The sequence below is a fragment of the Oryzias latipes genome, chromosome 23 (assembly GCF_002234675.1).
Source record: "Oryzias latipes chromosome 23, ASM223467v1".
In the NCBI taxonomy this organism is placed as follows: domain Eukaryota; kingdom Metazoa; phylum Chordata; class Actinopteri; order Beloniformes; family Adrianichthyidae; genus Oryzias; species Oryzias latipes.
In genome coordinates, this window is record NC_019881.2 from 17,896,310 (window position 1) to 17,924,099 (window position 27,790).

The window sequence follows — 27,790 nt, forward strand, 5'->3', positions numbered from 1 at the left end:
AAAAAACTTGAAAATAGGATCAAATCCTGTGCGATGAAGACGACCGACAGCTTCTGACCAGCGCGGCCTGGAGACCGGTCGGTCTTTTTTTTTTTTTTTCCTCCAATGTTCTGACATGCAAAAAGTACAAAGTTAAAGTGTAGTGTTGGGAATTGAGTCTAGCGCTGCGATTTACACTTCGTAAAAACAATTTTCTAATGTCACTGAGGCTGAGTGATGAGTCACAGTTCCTCACAGGTCAACCTGAGCAAAGCAATTCTCACGCCGTTCACAGGTCTTAAGGCTACACGGCCCCTTGGGTGTCGTTCACTCAAATGAAGTCGGGTGTAACACTGAGTTAAGCGTTTGTTAGGAGGTAGAGGGGATAAACGACCAGATTCCTGTCAGGCGGAAGGAAGTGAGGAGTAAAAAGCTAAAAGCGGAGCGTTTCCCGAGCAGGAGCGCCGGGATTCTCCTGTCTGCATCAATGATGTGGCTGGTGGTTTCCTGGAGGTTATGTCCACGATTCCCTGAGAGTGAAGAAATGCGCACCCAGAGCAAAAACACAAATCTCACAACAGCACTTTAAACCCCCCCCAAAAAAGTCATCCCTGTGACGTCCCCATTGATTTCTAAGCATCTACTTTGGATCAACCACGGTGGCTCAGAATACTTTTTTTTTATTATTTTGCTAAATGAAGTGAGGATGCTCTGGTGTCGATATGAAAGTTGACTTTTTTTTTTAAATGAACTTCTGCTCACCAAAACCCAACAACTCTGGCTACAGGAAGAAGAGGAACCCAGACGAGAATCAACGCAGGCTCTACTTAAAAACAGGGAAAAAAGATTTGTAGGTAAACTGCTACTCAACAGATAATCACATTAAAACATCAACATTTATAAAAAGTTTGATTTAACAAAAAGAAAAAAGGGTAAAACCCCTCAGAAATGCTGAGGTTTTATGGTCAACATAAAATTAAAAAAACAAATATCACCTTTTTCAATTAATAAATACATCATTCAAAAATAACAGAAATAAATTAAAAGAGGATCAAGTCATTCCAGAGTTAATGACTCGCAACTGCTATTCCAACCACGGAGAGGCAGCTCTTTGAGTAACTTTCTTTAACTAAATCCAAACGACTCGAGTCATTTTGCACCAAAAGCAGCGCAAACCTGCGACGCCCTTTGAAAAAAAAAAAAAAAAAGATCCTCAAGAAGAAGAAGAAGTGCTGCCTCTCGCTTCTCTCCTCGTTATTGCTGGTGTGATTGAGATCGGAAGGAGTGAAGGGACGAACGTTTGGGTGGAGAAAAATACAAAACAAGAAGCACCTTTAGAAATTTCCACCGTCCACCTCCTTTAGAGCACCGCATCCACCGCCTTCCTGGATTAGAAGAAGAAGCAGCTGCTGCTCCGCCCGGTTCAAGTCAGCAGACAAAGCAACAGCAAGTGCATCGAACGTCAGCAAATGAGGTGCGGATGATCTTGGCATTGAGAAGATGGTTTTTTTTTTTTTTTCTTGTCTCCCCAAACAGAAAAAGCGTTTTTTTTATGTCTTTTAAGACATCCTGGATTTTTGTCCGTGTGGATGTCCGCAGACCCCTCGTTTTGTTCTTAGTGTGCTTATTGTGAAGCCGTGCGCTTGCTTAATCCGGTACCCTGTCCCCCCTAAGCATGCACAGTGAGCGTGTTTTACAACAACTGTTCCTCCGGGCAGTGATCCTCCAACCACAAATACAAAAATCTCTTCTTTTTCTTTTTTCTTTTCCCTCCTCATCAGAGTCAGGAGTTGTTCTCGACGGTTGGGGAGGCGTTACACGAAGACGTGGCTGTGTCTGTTGAGTTTTAGGATTTTACCCAGTCTCTGTTTGGCTGTGGCCATTCCCTTTTTGGGCCGTTTTCCTGGAAGAGGAAAAAAACAAAATCATCAGATGAGAAAGAAAAGATTCAGTGACAATTCAGACAAAAGCAAAAGTTTATCAATCAGGAATTGATCGTCAGTTGAAAAATATTTTTAAAACATGGAAATATTGTAATTTAATACATCATACGTTTATTTTAAATATCAGTGAGAGCCTCTTTTTCTAACCAAATGTTTCTTTAAGATAATTCAAATTACACACACACAAATAAATACTCAGTATTTGATTAGCTTTCAAAATGTTGCCTTTTTTTAATCCTTCAAATTACTAAATTTTACTTCTACTTGAGTATTCTATATCTAGACTAAAGCGACTCCCAACAGAGTTGAACCACCTGCCTCTGCAGGATAAAGCAAAGAAATTCAAATGAAACTTTATTTAAAGAGCGCTCTTGCTCTTATAGAACATCCCAACGTACTCTATATAAAATAAAAAAACAATAGTTATAATAGAAATGATAATAAAAACATCCCAACACAAAAAATAAGGAAAGAAAAAAAGTCTGAGTCAAATTCGCACCTTTTGTAGCCTGATTGCTGATAGGTGGAGGGTTGGGGGCGTGTCTCTTGGAAGGGTGCAGGGGTGGAGACATTGAAGGGTCACCATACTGGTAGCCTGCTTCTGGGCTGGGGAAGCCCTGATTGTCCCAGGCCTCGCTGCTGCTGTTGCCCTGGCTGTCCATGGTGCCCCCGCCCCCCTGCCGGGCGCACTGGCTGGAGTTGGACCACCAGGACTCTGGGGTGGAGGCCGGCCTCTCTGGCTTGGAGGTGCACAGCAGTCCAGCCATGGACAGCATCCCCTGAATGGCCTCTTCTGTGCTGGGTGAGGTAGGACGTTCTCTGGGGGGTTCGGGTTAGAGCGCACAGGGTTATGGCCACACGTCTGCTTCTAAATCTGCCGGCGTGAACGCTTTTCTCACCGCTTGAGTGGTTTGCAGTTATGCCTGAGTTTCTGGCCAGCCTGGTCCAGCTGTATGGTGTGCCCTGAGCCCGTCTCCTCTTCCTCCTGGGAGCTCTCTGAATCCTCTTCAGAGGAGGAGGATGATGACGATGATGATGACGAAGATGCTTTACACTGGAATGACAGTTCAACCATTTGTTGCAACTCCTCAACCATATCTGCAATCAACTTCAATCTGGTCAAGAAGTTGCATAGCGGCACAAGGCCCCCCCCCCCAAAAAAGTCTGTTTCTATTAAAAATTATATTCCTTCCACCTTCTATACATACGTGAATTTAAGGGAAAGTCGTGTTTTTAACATGTATTTGTGGTGTTACTGTGAGGGTGGAGGACTTTTATTAAGAAAATTCAGCTTAAATTGCATTTGAGTGTATTTCTTTATTCAAATTGTTGTTCCCACTCCTTTTCAAGCAATAAATCAAGCTCTACTTGACTTTAGTTAATGATCTCTATATTTAATGAATCAAATATCTATGCATTTCATCATTTCTGTAATGACTTTGACAAATCTGTGTGATTATTTTTGTGTCGACTACAGCTAATGCTTGAAATAAACGTGAATCAGAAGCAGACGCAAAAATGATGTCGGCATTTGTGACGTAAGCGAGCTCCCTGCTCCGAGCTCTCAGCAATGGGGAGAGGAAGAGGGGGCGGGGTTGCTCCACACTAAAAGGTCCCACCAACATCTTAGAGGCGAGTTTCTAGTGAAAGCTTGTATTGTTCTAGAAAACAACACAGATTTTTTTAAACTTCGGCTAAAAACCATAGAATGGTCAATAAAAGACCACTGTGAAGACGATCGGAGAGGGACTTTAATAATATTACAGCATGACAACCTTCAATAAGGTAAAAATATGTATATGTATGTAGTTGGCTGCAACTGACTGGCAACCTTCACCCATCATTAGCTGGGATAGGCTCCAGCAACCCTGTCACTCTGACAGAGATTTGGCGAGCTTGGAAGATGGATCCAAAGTAAAACCAAAGAAACTTGCTGGATGTCTGCAGGTTGTCTTTGCCTCCAAACAGAGCCCATCTTTTACCTCTGTGGGAGAGTCGCTGTCCGACTCCACGTCCGACGCGCTGGAGTGTCCGGAGACATCTTCCCTGAGATCGGTCTTCACGCTCTCCAGACCCCCTATGGCCACACGGACGCAACATCAAACAAAGCTCTTCTCAATGAAACAGGCTCACTTGTGGGTAAAGTACCGAGGAGCACGGGTTTCACGTCTGCGCTGTGCTGCTCCGGACTGTCCTGGGTTCTCTCCGACTTCACGTCCACACAGCTCTTTGGCGGGCTCTGACCCGCAGATGGCCGCTCCCCCTCCGCCTTCGAGGGACTGCTGGCCGGCCGCCTTACATCTCTGCGCACAGAAGTGCGTTCATGAAACTTGAAAAGCCTCTAACTGAAAGATTCTTAGCGAAGGAAAGATCCATTTAGCAGAAACAAAAAGGTGCGCAGACTGTTTTTTTTCACCTGATGATTCTCCCGTTGACCATCGTGAGCCGTAGGTGGTTGTCTTCGAGCGACTCTGCAGCGGCGGCTGCTGATGCTGTTGACACCTTGTTGAGTTTCCCGTGAACCTTGGCACAAAACGCTGCGTCCTGGAGACACGAGATCAGACTCGGTAAACTGGTTTGAAATTCACGTAGAGAAGGTACTTTTCAAAGAATTCCCTCTGATCGTCTTTTGATCTCAAAGGGTTCCCAGCGATCTTTTAGAAATGATTAAGCTGGTTTTAGCCAAAGCCCCAAAAACCTGTGCTTTTGTCTGCATCACAAATAATCTGTTTCAAACTGAGCCTTTTCATCTGCTCCAGATTCGTAACAGTTTGAATAAAGAAATGTTCTGAAATACAATTTTTAGCTCAGTTTTCTTAATATCTGTCCATCATCAGAAAATGCTCCAAGAACATGTTAAAAACAACAAAAACACAATTTTCCTCTGAGTGGGACTTTAAAATCACGAAGAACAGACAATAATTTCTGATCCAATCCACATAAAAGAGTGCATTTTTGCTCACCTCCTCCAGCGGGCCCACCTCCAGCCTCTTCAGCACCTCCCTGGTGTGCTGCTCCAGGATGTCCAGGTTGGTGGGTACTTTGGGAGCTTGCTGCTGCTCCCTTAACCGCCGGGCAGCTCGCCTCGCCCGCCGGGCCTGGCAAAACCTCTCCAGTGCGGAGCGCGTGGCCGGGCAGCCGTTGGTTCCCGACGACGCTCCACATCCCTGAGTTTTCACTGGCCTGTTCCCACTTCCTGGCTCCTCCTGTTGAACGTGTAAAGACACCCGTCACGGACCCGGCTTCTGCTGAGCTGCAGCAGTTAGGACGCATCTTTAAAGTCGCAGTTTTCCTCTCATAGGATGAAAGCCGCATCTCAACTAACGGTCCACAAATCGACACAGAAAAGACTCGACTAACTTTGTGGTGATACGATGCAGTCCAATTCTTTTACCTCCATTTCTGTGTCTTTTATATCCTTGTTTTCAGGGTGATTAGTAATGTTTCCATTTATTCTCCTTATCTCTTCATGTTTTATTCAGTAAAATGTAGATTTTCGTTAAGATTTCTGTGACATAAGCGTGTGCATAGCAGGGGAACAGGAAGAACTGAACCACTCTTAAGAAAAATGTTTGGATGGATTTCAGAGAAACTTTAAATAAAGTTTGGAAATTTTGAATTTCTGGTGCTTAAACACTGAGCAGCAATTTAAAATTAAAGTAAGTTATGATAAAACGTAAAAGTTAGGGATGTCCCCGTTAGGTTTTCTTAGAACTCATTTGATTCTGAGTATCTGCCGATGCCGAGTCCTGATCCGATACTTTTGCAAAGCATTAAAAAAAACAAATGAATTTAATACAGATTCAGGTTTTCCCCAGATTATTTTTATTCACTTTCTTTTAGCATTTAACACTTAAACAGAGTACCTTTTAACTAGTACAACTAAGTGATAAAAAGTAAGGTGAGAAAGTTTGGGGACTTCAGTAACATTTTTGACTTCTAGCTCCATTAAAAAGTCACAGAAACGTAAAATAATGACTCTCTTTCAAAATTGCTGGTGTAGCATGAATTTGATGATGAATATTCAGCACTTCTTCATATCACTGTAACCATTTATTCATTTTGTTTTTTAGTGAGACGTTATAGATTATATTTTAATCACTTTTTTCCACGAAGATTGCACTTTATAGATGGTCCCTTGGCTGTTTCTGTTTAATTCTCATACAAAAGAGAGACATTTTTTCCTTTTCAATGCCTTTGTAGGTCATTGTTTGTGTTAAGACAAACCAGTTGAGACACTTGCACTCATTTTAAGACGTTTATTAAAAGAGTTATTGATACCGGAAGTCTGAATCTGTGAATATCCCACTAACTTTACCAAACTATTTTGGTGCACTTCCTGCTCAAACTGCTGCCGTCTTCTGCTGCTGTTTACGACAGTAAAATGTCTCCATCCGATCATGATAATCATGATATGCAGACTTCTACTAGGGCATTTCTTTGAAATAACTGGCTTGAAAAATATAATTCTGATCAAAATAATGCTAAAATAAATATCCAATTGGGATGCTACATCTGAATTTAATCGAGTCGGAAACTGTGATTGGGCGGATTTCCGATCACATGATCGGATCAGGACATCCATAGTAAAAATATTAAGACGTCAATGAAATTAAAGCCTCAAAATCTGCTAGTTTCAAGTTTGACACTGGGGGACAGGATATGCAAATCAACAGGAAGCTGTGCCTGTCTACCGTTTCCTTACCTCCAAGTAACGAATTTCCTTGGTCAGCTCTTTAATTAGATGGTTTGGCCTGATATGGTCAGGTACCTCACTTGTTGGCTGGGTCGCCTAAAAGAAGAGCGCAGAAAGAGGCCGGTCAAATATCCTCAGTGGGCGGAAGTTTCTCATGTGACCTCAGCTCCACGGCGTCGGATGAACATCTGCACAGCGCCTCTCACCTCTCTTTTCAGCCAGGTTTTTAGTGCACTGATTAAAGCCTTGACTCCATCCACAAGGTAGGTTGGCGGCGGACAGTTGTCCTCTCGTAGCTCTGAGAGAGAAAGAGGAATTAGCGTTTTAATCGGTCTAAAAAAAAGAAAAACACTGAGAAAGAGGAGAGTTTTTCATACCTTTTAACATTTCCAGGAGGTTTTTGGCAACATACCAGCAGATGGCCTCAAAATACGGGAACTTAAAGAGGTCTGGGGTTTTGAGGCGACGTTCCATTTCATAACACCTACAGCAGACATTAAAAAAATGTACGTTTCCATGCATCTAAATGATAAATGTTTGCATCCGTGGGCACTTTACCTGAGCTGCATGCCAATATTAAGGTTGTGAAGGAAATTCCCCCCAAACGCCATGCAATCCTGAGAGGTGAGCACACCATGAATCCAGCCTGTAGGGGGCAGCAGAACACATCCAATAGCCCAGTCAAAAGACCTTACAGAAGCATTCCTAGAACACAAACTAACAAGAAGATCTCCAGATTGTTGTAATCAGTTTTTAGAGCTGGATATTCACAGGGAGAAGAAATAATCGACAGCAGACTTGTTGACACAAAACCTTTACGTCTGAATCCTCCCCAAAGGGAGATAAGGCCGTCTGTCAAAGCAAGAAGCCCCGCCGTGGAGAGACGGCGCTCCTGCTACAACACGAAGTGGGAGCCGGAGTGAAGCTGATAGATGGGCCTGATCATGCACCGCTTGACTGACCTACTGAGCCCCCTGACCCCCACCTCTCCACACCCTTTCAACCAAAAACAGCCCCCCCCCCTCTTTTGACAACACTTGCTGAGAAAGCCTGGCTGGAAGACGGATTGAAGATGCCCAGGAGTTGACGCGCTTAGCGGAGCTTTGTCTGTCCGGAGGGGTGGGGGGGTGGGGGGGGGGGTGGCAAAGGAATTCCATCGGCTTAAAAAGTCTATTGAGAGACGGATGAATAACGCCACGACTAGAGGGGGGGTGGGGGACGTAGCCGTCGGTTGGTGACGTTGGAGCACGACGTCTCTTCAACGTCTGAACTTTCACTCTTTGGACGGAAAACTTCTGCGCTTAGAGTAGAAATTCCCTGATTTTCTATGCAAAGATGAAAGAAAAGCTCAAAATCTGCACACATTTTGTGACAAGTTTGTGACTAACGGAGCATAAACATCCTGTTTTGTGCCTTAGACCGTTATCCTACACAGAACTCCTCATGTTTAGGCTACTTAACTGCCCTTATTTGTGGATTTGTGGGCTGTCTACGGGTGAAAAAGGGCCACACCTGAACACAGGCAACCCACACAAAATATCAAGGTTGTAGTGTGAAAAGAAGATGCAGCCGCTCCTCTCTACGCTCCCTCCACGAGGGGAGTAGGGGTTTGGCCCCCTCCACGAGCACAGACAACCCAAAAACCCACATGCACTCCTAATACAATTTAAAAAATTCAGAATAAAAAGAAAAAGACAGGTGTGCGTCAATTCAAAGAGTCGCAATATGGAATAATATAATCATTTAAAAGATGCATTCCAATGAAAATGTTTAGTTTTTTTTGTTTGTTTTGTACTTTTTCTCGAATTATTTTTCTCAGAACGGAGGACTTCTATAAAATAACTTAATATACATAATTTTTTGTGGTTACATGCAGTGCATCTGGCTGTGTTTAGCTGTAGCTGTCAGTCAAACATCAGGGTAAAAAGCTGCATGTTTCCAAGTATCTGCACCGCTTTAGATTTATGTGGGAGACTCCAGGAAATAATGAATCAGTTCGGACATAATTGTGTTTATCCTGTATTCAAACTAGGGGTGTGTATTGGCAACAGTCTGGCGATACGACATGAATCACAACACAGGTGTCATAATGCGATACGTATCGCCATACTGTACCAGAAAAAATGTTCGACTTTTTTTATTTAATGACTTAGAAAAAACCTCTACCTGAATGAATACACCTTTCACTGTAATAAAATGGCAGCATTAATTTTATTTAATGATCATGGAGCACTGCAACTGTATCTCATTTAGGAGTTGCTTTCACCCAAGCAAAGTCATGCCGATTTTCTTTGGTAACTTCAGATATATTTGTTCTTAAAGGGAACATAGAATGAATAGAAAAACATAGAATGAATGGGCCTTAACCAACAAGGTTCTAAAAATATGATTAGGGAAATAAAGTGCAACATTTCTAAATGTAACTTCTCCAATACTCTCATATAAAGTAAATTGTTTAAACACAGTTTTACTCTAAATGGCATTAAAAAAAAGCAGACATCTTTGACGGAGTAGCTTCATCATTGAGCTTCCTTCAAGGACTTATTCTCACCAGTTAATCTTGTACACATACATTAAACTATTATGTAATGAGTGTAGACCTGGCACTTCTTCCTAAATCTGAAGTGTGCTTGATGTTTTCACATTTCAGGTCAAATTATTGATATTACTGCTCAAAAAGTGTATAAAAGGAAGTTCTATGAAGAAACACATTTTTGTCCCTTTTTGGCTTATAATTATAATAACCCATCTAAGAAAACAGAGATGTGACAGAGCAAATGCAGAGTCCTGGTGTGAGAATGGCTCTGGTAATAACACACGTGTGTTTCTTTCTGCGTGATGTTTATGTGAGGCTGTCTAGCAGGCACGCTTTGTTTTCTTTGGCTGTCTGCTCAATGTGACAGACGGAGCAAAAGTGTAGCAGCACTTCCATGTAACTGGAATACAAGAGCCGGACAGACCTGTGGGGATGAGCAGGGTGGTTCCCTGGGATACCACACATTTGTAGCACTTCTCCACTTTGTCTCCAAAGAAAACTTCACTCTGATTGGGCGAGGAGCTCCACGCCTCGTATAGTGCAAGGTTGGTAGACGTCGGCTTGATCAGGTAGAAGATCTTTTCACCCTGAGGATCAGAAGAATGTCAGAACGTAACAGTAGCAGCAGAGTGAGGGTGTGTCCAAATTCGAGGGCTGTATCCTACAATGGCCGCTGCCTTCCTGGGCAACGCCGGCCGGGCCCTTCGTCACGCTGGTAGGCCGGATGTTAACGGCTGTGAATTTGGATGAGTCTAGCCTTTAGATAATTCCATCTGTTACATCGGCGAGTGTCCTGTTGCCTAGCAACAGCGAGTCCCGAACAGAGAGGAGTAGTGAACCAGGCATGAACCTCGAAACTTTTCTTGTTTTTTTTATCCAACTTTTAATCTTGGGGGTGTAATTATAAAAAGGTGTAATTAGTTCCAACTCCAGGTCCCAATTCACAGTCTGCCATTGTCAGAAAATCTGGCCGCAATGCATCTTGGGATATGGACAGCAGAGAAGGATACACCAGACCAAACCTTGAAATCGGTAAAAAGAAGGCCGTATTCCTTGGTCACATTTGAAGGAGTCGTTGAATTTGGACCGAACGTGTCGCGGCGCTGTGACGTAAGCAGCCCAGGAAGAACGCAGCCCTCGAATTTGGACACAGCCTGAAAGCCCAAGAGTACTTTAATTATGCTTGATAAGGCAGATTTAACCCCTGCGACAGACTGGCGACCTGTCCAGGATGTCCCCTGCCTTCGCCCACGAGTGGCCGGGACAGACTCCAGCGGCCCCGTGACCCCGAAAGGGACAAAACGGGTTTAGAAGAAGATGAATGAAGGAAAGGCAGATTTAAAAAAAACAGAATATTAGTGTTGCCCTTGTTTAACGTGGGGGTTATTTTCTAAATATAACCCGTGATAGGTGCAATCCACAAAGTAGGATTATAGATGTTTTAAGGTTTTGAAACCCCTCCCTACACGCTTTGTACACTTTTTTGCAGACAAACAGTTTTACACTTTCCTTTTGTTTAAAAAGTTATTCATAGAGATCGCAATCGAAGATTAATGCAACTCTGTACAGAAGGCGATTGACTGACAAGGTCAACCGCCAATCAGGAAGGTTGAAACACATAACAGTGAGGGAAAACTGTATACGTCTTTTAACTGTACGTTTTATTAAATCTAAGCAGTTTTCTAAGGCACACGCTTACCCAGAGAACATGATACCAGACTGATGTTCCTCCAAAGTCTATATGGAAGTCTGTGTAACTGTCCTTAACCCCCATTAGACAGTACTTCTGCACAAACGGCTTGGGGAAGAAGGAGTCATCAGGCCAATAGTTTTCCACCCAGGACATCTTTTGAGCCACAATAGGAACCTCCACCAGCTCCGCCATCCTGCAGGTCATTGAGAAATTAGGCCATTTAAGAACTTCTTCTTTTAAATAAATGGTTCACTGAAACCCTAGTTTAGATTTGATCTATTGAGGCTTTTTGTTCACGTGTTTCTGTGCTTTCTTTGCTAACTAAGGGGTGAACTGCAGTCCGTCTTACTTGGTGTCAGAGAACTCCAGGCTGATGAGGTTGAGGACCTTTGGTCGATGGGGGTTGGTGAAATACTTAACAAAAGCGCCGAGTTTCATCTTGCTGTCCGCCTGCCGTGCTACATCTATCACGTCGATAACTTTGTCACCACCTGGATTGGAAAAAAAAAAAAAAAAAAAAAAGATCTGTGAGTTTAGAGACATTTTGAAGTGATTGGTTTTTACTGAAAAGCAAACAAAACGGCTGAACAGAGGGCGGGGTGGTTCAAAGGGTTCAGCTGCTCGCTGGCATCTTCCTGTGCTTTTAGAGAGCTAATCCTGAGGGAAACTGGCATCAATATGGCAGAGCAGGGAGGGGCTGGAGGGAATGTCAATGAGCCAATCTGTCAACAGCCCGTCCCGGAGAAGGTGAGAGGCCTCAGTGTCTGTGTGAGTGACCCACAGCCAGGGGTCTCCAACACTTTCCAGGCCACGGACCGGTTTAATGTCAGAAGATTTTCACGGACCGGCCTGTACGAGGCTGAAGTGGGTGTCCGATTTTGTTTTAGCTTCCAGTTTCCCTAAACTTTTGAGGTTAAAGTTTATCTGTGTATCTGTAAAATATCTGCAGCTGGAACTTTTTTTGTACTCTAGATGTTGTAAAGCATGTGTCAAACTCAAGGCCCGCGGGCCAAATGTGGCCCTCCATGACATTGTATGTTAGAGAGCATAAAAGTTTTTGATTTCTTAAAATAAAAAATAGAACTTGGTGTGTATTTATTCATATCTAGGGGGAATCAGACTTAAACTATCGGATTGGGCAACTAAACATTAGGACTTAAACACTGTCTATATAACCTAACCTGACAGAATCAAATGTAAAAGGATTTATGTTAAAGTAACAAGCAAACATATGTTTTCTATGCAACTGTAATTGTCACTTTAAAAAGTTATAATAAATAATTAATGAGTTATTTACCATTAAGGAATAGTTACATTAATTTTGCATTACATTTAGTTACATGTATAAGTTATATGTGGCCCTTTGAGGACAGCCACTATGCTGATGTGGCCCTCGGTGGAAAGGAGTTTGACCCCCCCGGTGTAAAGGATCCATAAATGTGATATAGATTTCCCCTCAACCCATAACTGTCACAGTGCAAGCTGAAGAAATCGAACGCCAACTTCAGCTTCGTCTGAAACTTGTGCGACGGATAAATATAAACAAATTAAATCACTAAAACTGTTATTTTCTAAAAATACAAATCAGTGGCCTAGTGGAACACTTTCTGTCCTGTGACTGGAAGGTCATGAGTTCAATTCCAGACCGAGTCATACCAAAGACTCCAACGATGGGACCCAGTTTGACCCTCAGCATAAAGGGGTTGGATTTGTTTCCGAGCGCGGCTGTGTCTGCAGTCACCGCTCCACCGGGGGACGGGTCAAAGGCGGAGAACAAATTTCACACATTCAGGTGCGTGACAGCTAATGGGACTTTAATCACAGACATGAATCCACTGCTACTTAAAAAGCAGCGTCCTCAACATTAGACAGCCGGATGCCGAATATTATGCATTTTTATTAGGGTGTGTGGGCACAAATGTTGGAAAAAAAAAAAAATCCATCTTTTATACTCCAGTTTTTTGGGTTTTTTTTGGAGATCCAATACCAACAGGGACCGGTATCTGTCTGGCCTATAGCATATGTTTGTAAGCAATGCATGAGTGAAACCTGCAGAGGACAGAAGTTAGAACAGACAGATCTGAAAGGGAAAAGGTTGTGGCCGGAAGTAGGGCCGAAGTGTTGTGTGTGTGTGTGCAAAAGGACAGCTGGTTGTTGTATTTCCCACACTCCCTCCCACGCACACTTTTTTATAACCTCTTTGCATGTTCTCCCTCCCTCACACAAACATGAACTTGCACACAGACACCTCTGCAGCTCCAGCTGGCTGCTGACGGAGAACAGCTGGAGTTAGACAGTCCTCACGCAGAAGGGAAAAGGCGCCACACAAAGCTCATGGCCGCAGCGTTTGTCCTCGTTCATCCTCAGGGATGATCGCAGAAAGGTTTCTGTCCACGCTCTCCGCTTTTTATGGATTTTGTTCAGGTTTGAGGAAATGTTTTAACATCAATAAAAGATTTTAAATGCTTACATTTGGGATTTCAGCTTCCTTTTTTTGATAAATCATTAACGTATTTGCTGGAAAAAAACAAAAGTTGATCTATTTTCAGTTAAATTGTCAATAATTCCTGATTTAAAAGAAGTCACTTAACCTTAATCAAAATTTCAATGAACAAAGAACCCCTTTAGTTCCAAAAACATACATATGTTTAGGTTTAGTGTCTAAATACGTACTTTTTAATACTTTTCAATAAAAAAGAAAAATAATCCATTAATTAGATTTGTAATTATAATATAGAGATTAAGAGACTAAAATAGTTCCTTTCTGTTTCTATATTTTGTTTTTCAGAAAGAAAATATTGCCTACATTACAAAATGCAAAGCAATTTAACTAATTAGTCTGAAATATTTTTGCCTTTAACCACGAGGACCAACCTGATCCCGGCTAACACAGGACTTAACACTTAACTCAGACATGATGTGAAAATCACTGACATGATGATTACTGTTTTTATTTTGTCGCAATTCAAAAGTTAAAGTTACGTTTTAATGCATTTATCACGATGAAACATTTTTGGAAGAAACTGAATTTTATTTTATTTATTTTTTAAGCTGATATATACACGGAAAAAAAAATTACTTGATTTTTGTACATTTTGGGCTTAAGACTATGTAAAAATAAAGAAAAAATCATATTCATTTTTTTGTTTCTGTTGTTAAAAGGAAACTTAAAAATGACAAAAAAATACAGCATCAAATTATTAATTGATTTGATTAACAAGCTCATGATGTAAGTAAGAGATAATGGCCGATGAAGTGTGCACGATCAGAAATTAACACACGCCATAGAAGCCTGACCCGTCCAACGCGAAACTGGCAACAGTTTTAGGTTTATAGCTTTAGCCGATAATGTATTCAATCAGTTATTAGTACTTTGTTCTTATTATTTGTTCGGTTAAGATCAATTTTTTCCACAAAAAGCGGACTATTTGTTACGTGGTGGTGGCCGGTTAGCCGGCTGAGCTACTCGACTGCAGCGGAAAGGAAGGCGATATTTATGCTGATCGTCACTATGGGTGCTAACCCGTTTATACCATGGTCACTTACAAAAGAAATAAACATTAACCAGTTTTAGTCCATAATTCTTGTTTTGTTTTGTTGGATTGTTTTTTTCACGAAAAGCAGACTATTTGTTACGTGGTGCGGCGCGTTGTCATGGTAACGTGACATGGTGCCGTACCACCGCAGCAGTCAAGATAAAAGCAGTTTCCTTTTTGAAAAAAAAATGATACAATAATCAAGTTATTTGATGTTTTTTAAACAAGTCCCAGGGTTGAGTGCTGTGTTTAATGTCCCTTTGGTGTTGTTAAACATCTTAGTCACCAACTCTGCTGTTAAGCTTGGACCACACACCATGTTTTCCAGGTTCTCTGCTGCTAGAACAACTGTTGTGGGCTGCAGAACACAGCAGAGTTTGCTGCGGTTGTCCCATTGTTTTCTAACTGCAAGGAAAAGTAACTCGACACTTGGTCTCTGCTCACAACACCTGTGCCATGGCTTAATTCTCAATAGGGCATGAGAGAAAGAGATAAAATGATGGAAGGAGTCTGTAATCTGAACTTAATGATAAAAACACTGGTGGGCTTGGTAATGGTGCCTGTAACCGGAGCTGGGAAAGGGCAGCCTGCTTCAGGAAGCGCCGTTTTCATGGAGAGGGCAGTGAAAGCGAAGCCGTCACTCATTTTAAACTCATTCAGCCGTCGCCTGATGTGTGATAAGTGGGTTAAAACCCTGTGAACCAGGAAACCTGCTCATACATGACACACAGATGGTGTCTGCTAAGTAACGGCCACTTAGCTGCCCGTTTTCAAACTTTCAGTAACATTTAGGAGATTGAGCTACCATCCTGATCGTTTCTGAGTCCATCCAAATAAAGAAATGCAAGTAAGCACCTTAGATGAAAAACTCTTTCTTATCAGCGTCCATTAAATGCATTTACCCGAGAAGAGTTCGCTTACCGACGTACTGCTCCACATCCCTGACAGAAAATGTAGAAGGGGGCAGTTTGAGCCCCAGGCCTTCCATCTCAGTCACAGCTATGGGGTAGTTGAAGCCATGTCTCTCCAGGAATCTGGTGGTCACCTGCTCGCCCTTCATTCGTATCAAAATCTCCTCGGCGCTGCGAATCACACCACAGGTTCAGCATTCGTGCATTAAAATTTAGATCCACTGCAAACCCTCCCCGTCTCGGGTCAAAGTTTTACTTTTTCTAAAAGGTAGACCCAAAAATGACCTTTATGTGCACCACCCATACATCATAAGTGCGTCAAACTTGCACGATTCCTACGAATACTTCATAACACGCATACCACACACAAAAGTGGTAGTTCCATTTTCATGACGTCCCTTAAGGTGGCTGTACGAGCCTCAAGGGAACTGCAACACACGCCTACAGTCCCCTTAAGATGCAGCCGCTCCTCTCTATGACCTTCTACAGGCCTGGAAAACCCAAAAACCAATACGGGTCAACCCCTCATACGGGTGCATGTGACTAAGGCCCAATATTTTATCCGTCTCCCTTATTCCTGTTAATTATCAGCTTTTTGTTTTCTGATGTCAGCACAAAATCTTGATGCCTTTTGTCAGGACAAAACAGCAGTTTCACTGTGATTTAAAGCTTTTCCACTGACAAAGAAAGCTTATTTTGACCCCAAAGCAAATGTATACATTTACAGTTGTTTTTTTTAGGGATTCATATATGGTGGCATCTACCTGGGAAAGGTCCTGTTCTGAAGCTCTTTTACAAACTTGGAGGTGCCCGCCTGCACCGGCTGGGTTCCATCGTCTGGCTCCGTGTAGTCGTGCCTGTGGCAGTTGTTCCGCCTTTTCACTGTAAAAAGGAAAAGAAAACGTTTGACAAAAAAGAATCCGTTTCTATTTTTTTTGTTTAGTTCAGTTCAAAGCTCAAAGACTTTGCATTGAACGGAGGTTCTTGCCCAATGAAAGCAAAGGATTGGCAACTATTTAGTTAGCTTGCCATTATCTGCCCTTAGGGCTCATTGGTTTATCCCCCACCCCCTACAATCCTCTTAAAAAACTTGACATGGCAGAGAGCAGCCTCCCTCCCCCCCCCAAGCCTCCATACGGAGATGACAGGCGGCTATGAAAAACAAAGCAAGGCTCCAAGTTAAAGCAACAGGGGGAACATTACCGACGGAGGAAACCTGTGGTTAATGACAGCGGTACTCACTCAGGGAGGGTCCGTGTTTAACATCACAGTTGGGACAGTGGTAAACATCGATGTCCACGGCATGGTGCTCCTCTACCTGTACACAGCTGAAGGAAGGAGGACAACACTTTAGACATTTGTGCCGCAGACATTTGGGGCAAATTAACGGTTAGGTTAGGATCAGCCTAAAGTGGATGAAAAAACAAGATTGTAAATTTAGAAGAAGAAAAAAAGTGAAAGTTTAAAAAATGCTTTAAACATGAAAGTACATGTTGTTAACTTTAAAAGAAATATCAAAAAATACTTGCAAATTAAAAATAATACTGAATACTTGAATAAAAACTTAAAACCTTAAGCTTTTATCAAATCAAAAGAAAACATTGCTGCTTTGTATTTTCAAATTTTTGTTTTTTCGCTTTCTCCGTCTTTGCTTTCAGTTCTCAATTTACAATTTGCGTGGAGGGGGGGCTTTGAGCCCATCGGCGACCGCGACATCATCGGATGACAGAGATTATTATGACAGTGATAATGTTTCTGATTTCTCCCAAAGTTTGGTCGCCCTCTGGAACGCGTGTTCAAGTGACCACTTTCTATCAAAAGTCTATGTAAACATGCGTTTACAAAACACGTGTATTTTGGGCTTCCGCATTCAAAACTCTCACATTTGTGCATCGCTACTCAAGGTTCTATGACTGTTTATGGGCTCCACATACAAAATACACGTCCATTGAACGCGTGTTAAAAGTTGAACCAGGTTGAACTTTGGTTTAACTTCTAGGTTTAAATGGCATTTCTAATTTAAAAGCAAAAAAAAAAAATGCATTTTTGGGGGACGTTTTAACTAAATATCAGTGAGTGAAGTCAGGGCTAAAGGTTTAAAGAAACTGGATCAAGCTTAACATCTGCAGGCTAACCTCCTTTTCTACTCTAAAAAAACATAAAGCACTTTGCAAAAACAGCCCTTAAAGCAGGGGTGGGCAAATTTTTATTTTATTTTTTTTTGACGGCTCCACCATCCGTTTTTTTTTTATTCTTTTCTTCAGCAAACAATACAGACAGTACAATATCAAAACAACAAAAAAAAACAAAACAAAGAAAAACCCTGCTATTTTACTATTATGTGTTTAAATGGGGGGTTGACTTGTCTATATACTGTTGAAATAGTCAATAAATGGTTGCCATGTTTAAAAAAAAAAAGGTTTTCTTGCTGTTTCAATGAAAATTTAGAGCCCCATTGTTTAAATGTATCATGTGATAGTAATTTATAAGTTTGATTATTGGTCAATGGCATTTGTACTGAACAAAAATTCCATTTAAAATGTTTTCTTATATGGGACCAAATTTTTAGGGACTGCGATACAACTGGGTTCTGGCATTTAAATTTAGAAAGATCTGATGTACAATATAGCAGTGACTTTACTGTATTTGGGAAGAAAGCTTGATTTTCCAACCGTTCCCAGTCAGGTCTGGTTTTTCCGTCCCAGAAGGACATACATCGAATATTACAGGACCAATAATACAGACTAAAGCTGGGTAGTCCTAATCCTCCCAAGAATTTTGGTCTTTGCAAAAAAAACTTTTTAATTCTGGGTGTTTTTTTATTCCAAATAAATGATGAGAATCAATTTTTTTTAAAAACTTTATGAATTATAATAGGGATGCATTGGAAAAGGAATAAATATTTTGGCAATACATTCATTCTAACTATATTTACACGACCAGCTAATGAGATGGGTAGATTACCTAGACGCTTAAATTGTTTGTCTGTTTGTTGGTAAAGATTCAGAAAATTTTGTTTAAAAAGTCCAGATATATCTTTTGTTATGTTAATGCCTAGGTATCTGAAATTGTTCGAAACAACAAAAGGAAAAGGTGCCAGTATATTCAAGTTTGTATTGCTGAAATTTATGGGAAACAATATGCTCTTTGAAATATTAATCTTGTATCCTGATATGTCACTAAATTTAGAAAGGATAGTCATAATTGAAGGTATTGACGTGAGAGGGTCTGAAATGTACAAAAGCAGATCATCTGTGTATAAAGACACTCTATGCTCTGTATTTTCTCTCATAATCCCCTTATAGATGCTAGAGGAACGCAAGGATATGGCGAGGGGTTCAATGACCAAAGAAAATAAAAGGGGAGATAAAGGGCAGCCCTGTCTTGTTGAACGTTGGAGAGAAAAAGGACTTGAACAAATGTTGTTTGTTTGTACTGACGCCTTGGGATCGGCATAAAGTAACTTTATCATAGAGATATAATTAGAGCCAAAGCCAAACCTAGACAGGGTTGAAAAGAGAAAATCCCATTCAACCCTGTCAAACGCCTTTTCTGCATCCAATGAGAGTAGCATCTCCAACCCTTCATTTTTAGGGTTACGGGTGTAAATAATATTAAACAACCTCCTGATGTTAAAAAACATTTGTCTATCCTTAATAAATCCCGTTTGGTCTGGAGAGACAACAGTTGGAAGAATGCTTTCTAAACGTCTAGCTAGTATTTTAGCAAGTATTTTATTATCTACATTTAAAAGGCTAATTGGTCTGTAAGATCCCGGTTCGGTCGGGTCTTTGCCAACTTTATGGATTAATGAGATATTAGCATCATATAAAGTTGGTGGTAAATGTCCTGTTGATAAGGCTTCATTATAGACCTGCAGTAGCAGTGGGGCAAGCTGATCCGTAAACATTTTATAATACTCTGCGCTATACCCATCAGGACCTGGGCATTTAGATCTTTGCATGCTATGAATTGAAAATTTTATTTCTTCTTTTGTAATTTGTTCGTCTAACAACTTTTTACTTTCTAAGCTGATTGTGGGCATATGAATATTTTCAAAGAAATTGTCTATTAAGATTTGGTCTTTTTTAGATTCTGAGGAGTAAAGTTTGGAGTAAAAACGTTTAAACACATCGTTAATTACTTTTGAATCTGTGGTGGTTTGCCCTGAATTTATTTGTATTTCAGTAATTAGTCTTGAAGCTGTATTTTCTTTAATTTGTTGGGCTAATAATTTTCCAATCTTTTCGCCATGTTCATAATATTTATGTTTCAGTTGTGTTAATAGTTTTACGGTCATTTTTTTTATTGTGAAGCCCTAAAATGAAATAAAACAATGACCAAATAAATAAATATAATAAAATAAAAATATACTGATACATTTAAAAAAAACAATAATCGATCCTATCCATAATCCTAATAAAGACTTTGACGTGTCACAGTTTGAGCAGCTGTGCTGTGTCCTGCACGTCTGTTTCTCATCCAGTTATAATGAAAAAAAAATCATTTCTTTGTCTTCTGCTGCAGCTACGCATATATCTGTGTTACCTTTTCACCAGTACAGAGTTCCCTCGTTTATTGCAGGAGTTACGTTCTAAAAATAACCGTGATCGGTGAAATCCACGGAGTCTGATTACAGACGTTTATGGCAGTAAAACTCCTCACTGCTTAAATACACTTTTCTCACACAGACATGAACATTTTCACCCTTTTCTCTTGTTTAAATTCTCAAACCTTCACAGAAATTAGGTCCAGGATCTTAGAATGAAAACAAAGATCTGATCAATCACAGATTTCTGATCTGAGGAACTCCGCGTTTCTGTACAGACACAGGATGGAGATTGATTGACAAGGTCTCCAGCCAATCAGGACACAGAACAGGGTGCACTGTTTAAAAAAGGCAGCATAATCACTCTAAAAGAACGAGCTAAACCGGTAAAGATGAATTGTGACGTAGAAAAAGATTTTAGAGGGTTTCAGGTTGGAGCACAGACTGCAGAAAGGTGGAAGAAAATGTCACATATTGATCGTGTGGCCAGAATAAAAAAAACAAAACAAAAAAAAACATGGGTCTCTGTTATCGTTCTGTGGGCCGGACCAAACATGGAGGCGGGCCGGATCCAGCCCCCGGGCCGCAGTTTGCTCACCCCTGCCTTAAACTAATGCAATGCATGACATTTTACCCATGAGTAAATCCAGAGCTTTTAAATCTACTATAACCAGATGAAAACACTACATCCATAACGCAATCAACACAGTTATGTCGAAATGTACATTAACAACACCCCAACGCACGCAAACACACTTCTGACTGCTGTGCAACCCAGGCATTCCTCTACTGCATACCACCAGAGCTCTATTCCTGCACAGCGAGTTGGGTTAAGGACAGGTCAGCAAAATGCAGAGATGACTCCACAAATTTCACCACAAGTCCTAAAGAAAAACCAAACATCATGAGCTGGTGCATAAGTACAGACATTGGAACAGAAGGTTCAAAGAAACACCTCTTTCAAAACATCCTCTCTGTCTCCTCCTGCAGATATTAAGAGTCAGCAAAAGGACAGCTGGTTTTTGATCAAATTAATCTTTTTGAAAAATAAAAAAAGACAGCAATAGACGGATATTGCAGGCCTCTCATCAGCTTTGATCTATGAGGAATTGCAGGAAACTGTAAAGGAAGTAAACAAAGTACCATTAACTCACCAGGAAGTGTCGGCTTTGAGCGAATGCTGGCTCAAATCACTTCATGCACCATCCGTGCATCAGTGACAGCTCAGAAACCGCATGCAGACGTCTGCTGTCGGCAGCACAGCAAACATTTACTGCACAAGTACCGTGGTTTCCACTTAGGCTGGGTGAAAGGGCAATAAAATGCATTCAGTTGCCACAATCATCCTGAGAGACTGACTAAATAAACACATTAGTAGATTTATAAAGATACTAATGGAGTATATGCTCTGCTATTAGGAACTACAGTTAAACTTAAACTATTTCAAGCTGGGTTTCCCCAATAGTGCCAGAGGAAGGGGTTCTGCACGTGAGACAGCGGATGACCAACAGCTGCGCAGCACAGCGCCTGGCTAGTTTACAGGATCTAGCTCATGTGTCAGGAATCTTTGTTCAAACGTGTGCCTGTTTACCGGGGGAACGCATGAGTCACAGCTTTCTGCTGCTAGGTTTGCTGCAGTGTGCCGGAGCCGGAGGTCACCCTCTAATCTTAATCTTGTTTGGTACTTTCCTTCATGTAATGCCGGCTGAAAATGAGGGCACTGTGCCACAAATGCCTGTAATCAGAAGATAAACGCCTAAAAGAACGACCAAACTTGAGAAGTGATGAGTAAAAGAAAATGTTTCAGCCTAAATACTTAATGCATCACTGCTAGACTGGCATGGTCTTGGTATAAATGTATAAAAGAACTGGACTAAGATTAATTCCAAGGTCACTTTTACGTGATGTTACCATCTTGGAGGCAGAAATCGTCGGAAAGCAGTTTGGTTCAAATCAGTACGTGTCTTTATTGGGCCAATCAGGAGTAAGCTTGTTTTTTTGTCTACCCCATTACCACTTGAAAGCGTGGTCAGGAAAATCTATCAAACGATTCAAGCATTCGATGTGAGAGCACATGCTGTTATTGAGGCATCTGATTGGCCAGTTTATGACTTGATAAACTAGCACTACAGAAAAAAAAGGTAAGAATGGCTTCTTGGAGCCAGTGGGTACTTCCTGTTTGAATGCGAGGGGGAAGGGGTCATAGTCCAGTTCTCATACAGCATAAAGTCCTGCAACACCGAATGTTCCACTCCAATCATCTTCTGATCTATAGTAGTAATATGCTGTTGTATTTTTTCAATGGCATTTTTTGTCTGCTCCTGATTCACAAAGATTTGAATAAAAGTCATACACAAAAATGAAATTTGAAGCTTCAATTTCTTTCATATATGTCCTCCATGATCATAAAAATGCTACTAGATCATGTTTAAAAAAAAACATGCTGTTTTCATCAGAGTGGGACTTTTATGAGTGAGCATTAACGGAGAAAAGAAGAGAGCAGAGGGTCCAAAAACTTTCAAAGAAAAAAAAAACCCTAACTACCGTTTTGCTGTCTGCCGCCACTGCAGCAGATTACCAAACCAAACATCCCTTCCTGAGTTAGAAGAGATGTGTGCACTTGGATAAACCCTTGCCATCATTAACCCCTCTCCCTCTGTTTCCTCTCATCAAGGGCCTCCTTCCTGTGTGACTGAGAGGGCTTATTCATTAGTCCATGCACTGTGAGGGGTTCATTGTCCTCAGTGATCAGTGCAGAAACACAAAGGCTGGAGGCGGGCGTCACCATTATTTTAAGCTCTAAATAACCTCTCTGCATGGGGCTGTGACACGCCCACATTAGGGAACTGGCAGATCCCTAATGGATGGGTGGAAGAGATAGAGATGGAGGAGATGAGGGCAGTTAAACACACCTGGCCTATCTTTATCTCGCCAAGAGGAACACCTGACTCCCCAGGCCCTTTTCCTAATGGTCTCAGCCAATGCTTACATAAACAGTGGACAGCAATAAGGGCCACTAATTCCTGACAGATAAGGATCTGTCATTTCAGCTTCACTGGTTAAATCATTCTACCTAGCAAGCCGTAAAAGTAACACAAAATCCCTGCAGCGGTGAAGAAGTCAAGAGGGCCTCTCTGCAGTCAGCTGGTGAACTACAAAAAGAGCATCACTTTGTTGTTTATAGGACGTTAGGGAAGCTGCAGGGAGCTTCACAACTTAATTGTTTCTGGTGCGGCTTGAGCTGCCTTGAGGCTGCAGCACTGTTTTCACACGTTTTCAACATGCCTGTCCCCAAGTGCCCCTGTAAAACCCACAAAGTCATCAATCAAGTCACTGCCGTCTTCTCTTAACGCCCCAAAAACTCAACTGAACATCACTTAGCGTTGGGTTCATCGTTCATCTACTATGAGGTGGGTATTTTGACTGGTGATTATAAAATAGAAACTTGCTAACTAGGGTTGTGCCGATGGACGATATCATCGTCCATCGTGATGGGTGACTGACATCCCGATGGAGAGACCACCATCGTGATGCCACGCCCCCGCCACGTTGCGCGTCGACACCATAAGCCGCGGTTACATGTACAAAATATCTTGATGGGATCAATGGTCGGATTAGAATCCAACCGTGTACATGGGCCCAGAAAAATGTTTTCAGAATATAAAAGCGTTCACTAAGGTCACAATTTCGGTCGGAATAAATCATTCGCACACGCGCAGTATTCGCACATGCGCAGTTTGAAAACCGGAAGAGGATACAACTTCCGCCGAGCGGCTTTTTTTCCAAACTTTATTGAAGGTAACAATTCAATACAAAACGATAACAGCGGCGAGCAGCTATATACATTGACATGTCAGCTCGGTAAAATACGAGACGATCTTCTAAACGTGCTTTTAATAATGTTACGGTTATTATGAAACACCTGTTCGCTCATCATTTGAATTTTAATCCGTGTGGTCAGTGCTTTTTCTGAACGTAGCCAGGATTAGCAGTATGCTAACACGGGCTAACAACATTAGCTTTGGGTGGCGCTGCATCCTGTGAATAACATCAGCCTTTATTTAGTCGGGACACGACTGGAAACACAAATCCACGTGATTGATTGAATGTTTTCTAAGGACTGAGCGACATTTCTGCTTTGAAGCTCAAACCGCTGTGTGTCTGCTGACGATCCGAACTGTGCTCAGACACACGTTTAGACCCGGTTCTGAGTTTGATAGCTTGTACCCCTAGAGCTGCGGGACGGATCGCAGTCTTAAATCTCCCACACATACCGCTCATGTACGCCCCCCCCCCTTCCCATCAAACATAAAGCTGTAAATCCGCCCTCCGCCGGTCCACTTCGCTAGTTAAGTGCGGGAGCGGACTACTTCTTTTCTATTTTGCTTTTTACTTTTTCTGTTAAAGTCACTTCCCTCAGTTTATACTGGATCATCGCGGATTAACCATTAGTTGGGAAATAAAATGAAAAAAGCAAAATAACGAATAGCAGTTATATAAGAAAGAAAAATGTAAAAATACCCCCCCCCCCCCCCCCGACGATGTCATCGTCCATCCCGATGGTTGACAGCAAACATCGTCAACGGCCAAATTAGGGGACATCGCCCAACCCTATTGCTAACTGACCATTTAACTTGTCACCAGTTCTAAATTGTTGAATTTATTTTGCAAAAAGTCAAATTTCATTCAATATGATGTAACCCAACAGAGTCACATCTCTAAATCAGCTTTAAAGTTCCACTGCGATCATCTTTTGATCTATTGTAAATCGTCTTATCTATGATGATGCAGTTTTTAGCCAAAATCAAAAACCTGTGTTGTTTTTCTAGGACAGTTTCTGCTGAGCGGCAGAAGTTCATTAGAAATTAGCCTTGCTTTCAGTCCCTCACAACCCCAACCTAACATTATTGGGGCAACAAAAACGTTGAGCAATATTGGAGTTATCCAGCCGTACATAACAGATTCTTGGGCGAGGAAGAAAAAGCCGTGCATGAATCTTTTTGTCAACAAGTAGATGCATCAGAATCAAGCAGAGCAGGGAGCTTGTGGCTAGCCATAGTAGATTCTACGTCACTGCTACAACCTTTGTCAAACGCCGTTTTTTCATCTGCCCCCGATTCACAATAATTTAAATAAAGAAATACTAAAAAAAATGCAATTTTATCTCAAATTTCTTTAAATGTGTCCTCCATCATGAGAAATACCATTTTAATCTGTTAAGTCTTTTAAACCATATAAAACCAAGGTATCATTATAATTCAGACTGGCGAGCAACAGTACCGTTCCAATCAACATTGATCCATCTAAAATGAATCCCTTTTCTTTGCCCCCAAGAGGCAACTTAGCTAATGAGCGTAAACACAGTTCCTGACAAGGACTGCCCTTTATGTAAGACAATTAACTTAGCAGACGTCATCGATCTGAAACATCTCCAACACAGAAAACTACGGTTTACGACTAAAAACAAAACGACTAAAGGGAACTCCTGCTGCTCATCCATCTATCCACTTAATGTAAACACTAAAAAACTCTCTGTAAGGGCTATCTGTCTCTCTTTGGTGTGCTCACACTCTGTCTGACATTGACGGATCATGCATTGAACTTGGCTCGCTGCACCTCCCATCAATCACTCCCTCCATCCCATCGAGCGTCGCTCGGCTGTCGTCACCCCCATCGTCTGTGCCTCGGCGGGGTCGAGCGCCTAACGTCGCGGTTACAAAGATTTGACCTGATCAACGGGGGATTTGCACCACATCAGATGTAATCTGGCATCCAGAAATAATCTAGTCATCAATTTACAGAGGCATGTTTTACAAGTGGGTACGAAAAAAAATGGAGTTTAAGCCAGCAATTACCAAAGTCTAATAGTTAATTTTACAACTTTCTTCATTCCCACAAAGCAGTTCTATAAAATGTGACAGCACGTCTCAAAACACAGAGAGATAAACTAAGTCAGTAAAATTAAAAATTGAAAGGTATTCTTTAAAAACAACTTTTTTTGGTCTCTGTGTTCACCCTTTTCTTTCTCTTTACAACCAAATAAACATCTTTCGGGCCCCCAGATGCCCCGCTGCTATCTTGAGTAGCGACACCAAAAGATACAGGTGACGAACAACAGGGCTCTCTCCAGAAACGGAGGGACAAAAACTCCACTGACAGCCAAGCATCAGGAGGCGGCTATCCTTTTCATTTCACGTCTGTCTTTCAATATTTTCACAGCCAGAGAATATTCCTTTACTCCTGGCCAGCGTCGTGGGAAAGATGCTGGAAATCAGACGGTTTTTGGAGGTCCGCTTTGTGTGTTTTCGCTTATTAGTCATCAATGGGGGAAGCTCCAACATTTGTTCCTTTTCTTGCTGGCACATGACACGTAGCTAGTCTTTTCTGGCTCCAACACGCCACAAATCTGACTGCCAAGTTTTTTGGCAGAACACTTAATGTGGTTACGCAAAAGCTTTCGTCATCTCGACACGAGCAAAAACAGATTATTGTTTTCATAAACAGTCACTTTGAAGATGCACCCACACAAGGCAGGGTCAGGCCTGGAGGCCACAAAGATACAAGGGTTTCGTCTAAAAGGAATGATACTGAACACAACCATGACATGGGTTGGTAATCTCCACAATAAAGAAGATAAAACTAAGAACATTTGGATTGGTTTGTATCCTAGTACAAATCCTAAAACAGGTTTAACCTGATCCTGAAATACATTCAGTACAAATAACCTAGTCTCCAACATACACAACATTCCTATTCTTCAATTGTATTCTCCACCGTTCCAGCAGCAGAAGAAGCTTGATCGGTATACAACATTTTTAACACCTCAGACTTACATTTCACAGAAAAATTGTATGCTAATATTTCATCAGTAACCCCACATACACCACAACAAAGGCGTTCCTAAATAAACCCTCCCAAGAGGGGTTTGTCAAAGGGGGACAGGAAGTACACACACGCACAAAAAAACCTTATATAGGACAAAAGGAGGACCAAGAAATCTGAGGACATGAAGATCCCTGGAACTTTCAATCCTCCTGTCAGCCACTAGGGGGCCCCTGCCATGTGCCTCCACTGCTTTAAAGAGGGATTTAAATTTCCCAATGTGTCAATCAAAAGACAGGCTATAAAATGTTCCAATTTATCTTCCTAAAAACATCAGGATAGTTGAAAAAGAAAAAATAAACCATTCTATTTATTTCAAATAATTTATTTATTTAAACAACAAAATGAAAAACGGCGATTAAGATGCAAAGTTGATGCGACCAAAACATAATAAGCTAAAGCTGGTTCCTCCTTAAATCTTGAGACCAAAACAAAAAATATTATCTGGTTGTTAATCCATTTGATCACAGTGAGGAATTTTTCAAGTAATCTTTTAAAACACTGTTATAAAGGGCAAGCGGTGACTGTCACGATAAGCTTTTGATCTTTGGAAATGACTGACACCGCTGGATCCCTCTTGGGTCCGCATGATCATGTTATTATTAGCTACATATTGGTGTTTAAAAACAATAACGCAAACTAGTTTTAAACGATTTTAAACTGTCAAATGCGTGGTCTGGTGGCTTGTTAGCTGATTCGTATAGCAACTTCTTAAATCCGCCGCAAATCTGACGAGAGACGAGTCCTACTTTCGCCCGTTAAGTCGTGTCAATAGACGGTTTAAAACCCCCGTCGCCCACCGCTAGCTCTCAACAGGCTAACTTAGCTACCAGTCAGAAACGCTGAGAAAATCGTCGCCTTTCTTCATTAAACAGCTCGTGTTTGTCGGTTTATGCAAACCGGATGCGTTAAATACATTCTAACCCACTTACCTGCCGTGAAACCAGTCTTTACAGATGTCGCATTCGATCATAAACCGGCTCACATCGTAGGGCTGCCGGCAGACACAGTACAGCGGGGCCGCCGCCATCTTCCTACTGTCCCCAAACAACGCAGGAATGAGGC

General features: G+C 41.6%; 1 protein-coding gene across 1 annotated transcript; it reads right to left on the bottom strand.

The window, feature by feature from the left end:
• Nucleotides 1-99: 99 nt before the first annotated feature.
• On the bottom strand, nt 100-27,790 carry kdm7a (lysine demethylase 7A). Its single transcript, XM_004083091.4, has 18 exons — nt 27,658-27,790; nt 16,537-16,622; nt 16,059-16,176; nt 15,305-15,465; nt 11,197-11,338; nt 10,854-11,040; nt 9,579-9,741; nt 7,177-7,264; nt 6,996-7,102; nt 6,825-6,916; nt 6,628-6,714; nt 4,886-5,128; nt 4,339-4,466; nt 4,071-4,225; nt 3,905-3,999; nt 2,822-2,976; nt 2,422-2,741; nt 100-1,882 (listed from the first exon to the last, which is right to left on the bottom strand). Exons 1-18 carry the CDS (start codon nt 27,753-27,755, stop codon nt 1,794-1,796), a joined length of 2,514 nt encoding a protein of 837 aa, XP_004083139.1. The 5' UTR covers nt 27,756-27,790; the 3' UTR covers nt 100-1,793.

Bases quoted from the DNA above. Each gene is read 5' to 3' on its own strand.
- kdm7a (XM_004083091.4), bottom strand. From the start codon at position 27,755: ATGGCGGCGGCCCCGCTGTACTGTGTCTGCCGGCAGCCCTACGATGTG. The intron at 11,041-11,196 runs GTAAGACGGACT...AATGACCTGCAG, and splicing joins CTGGAGTTCTCTGACACCAA to GATGGCGGAGCTGGTGGAGG. The intron at 2,977-3,904 runs GTAAAAGATGGG...CTGTCATTCCAG, and splicing joins ACAGCGACTCTCCCACAGAG to TGTAAAGCATCTTCGTCATC.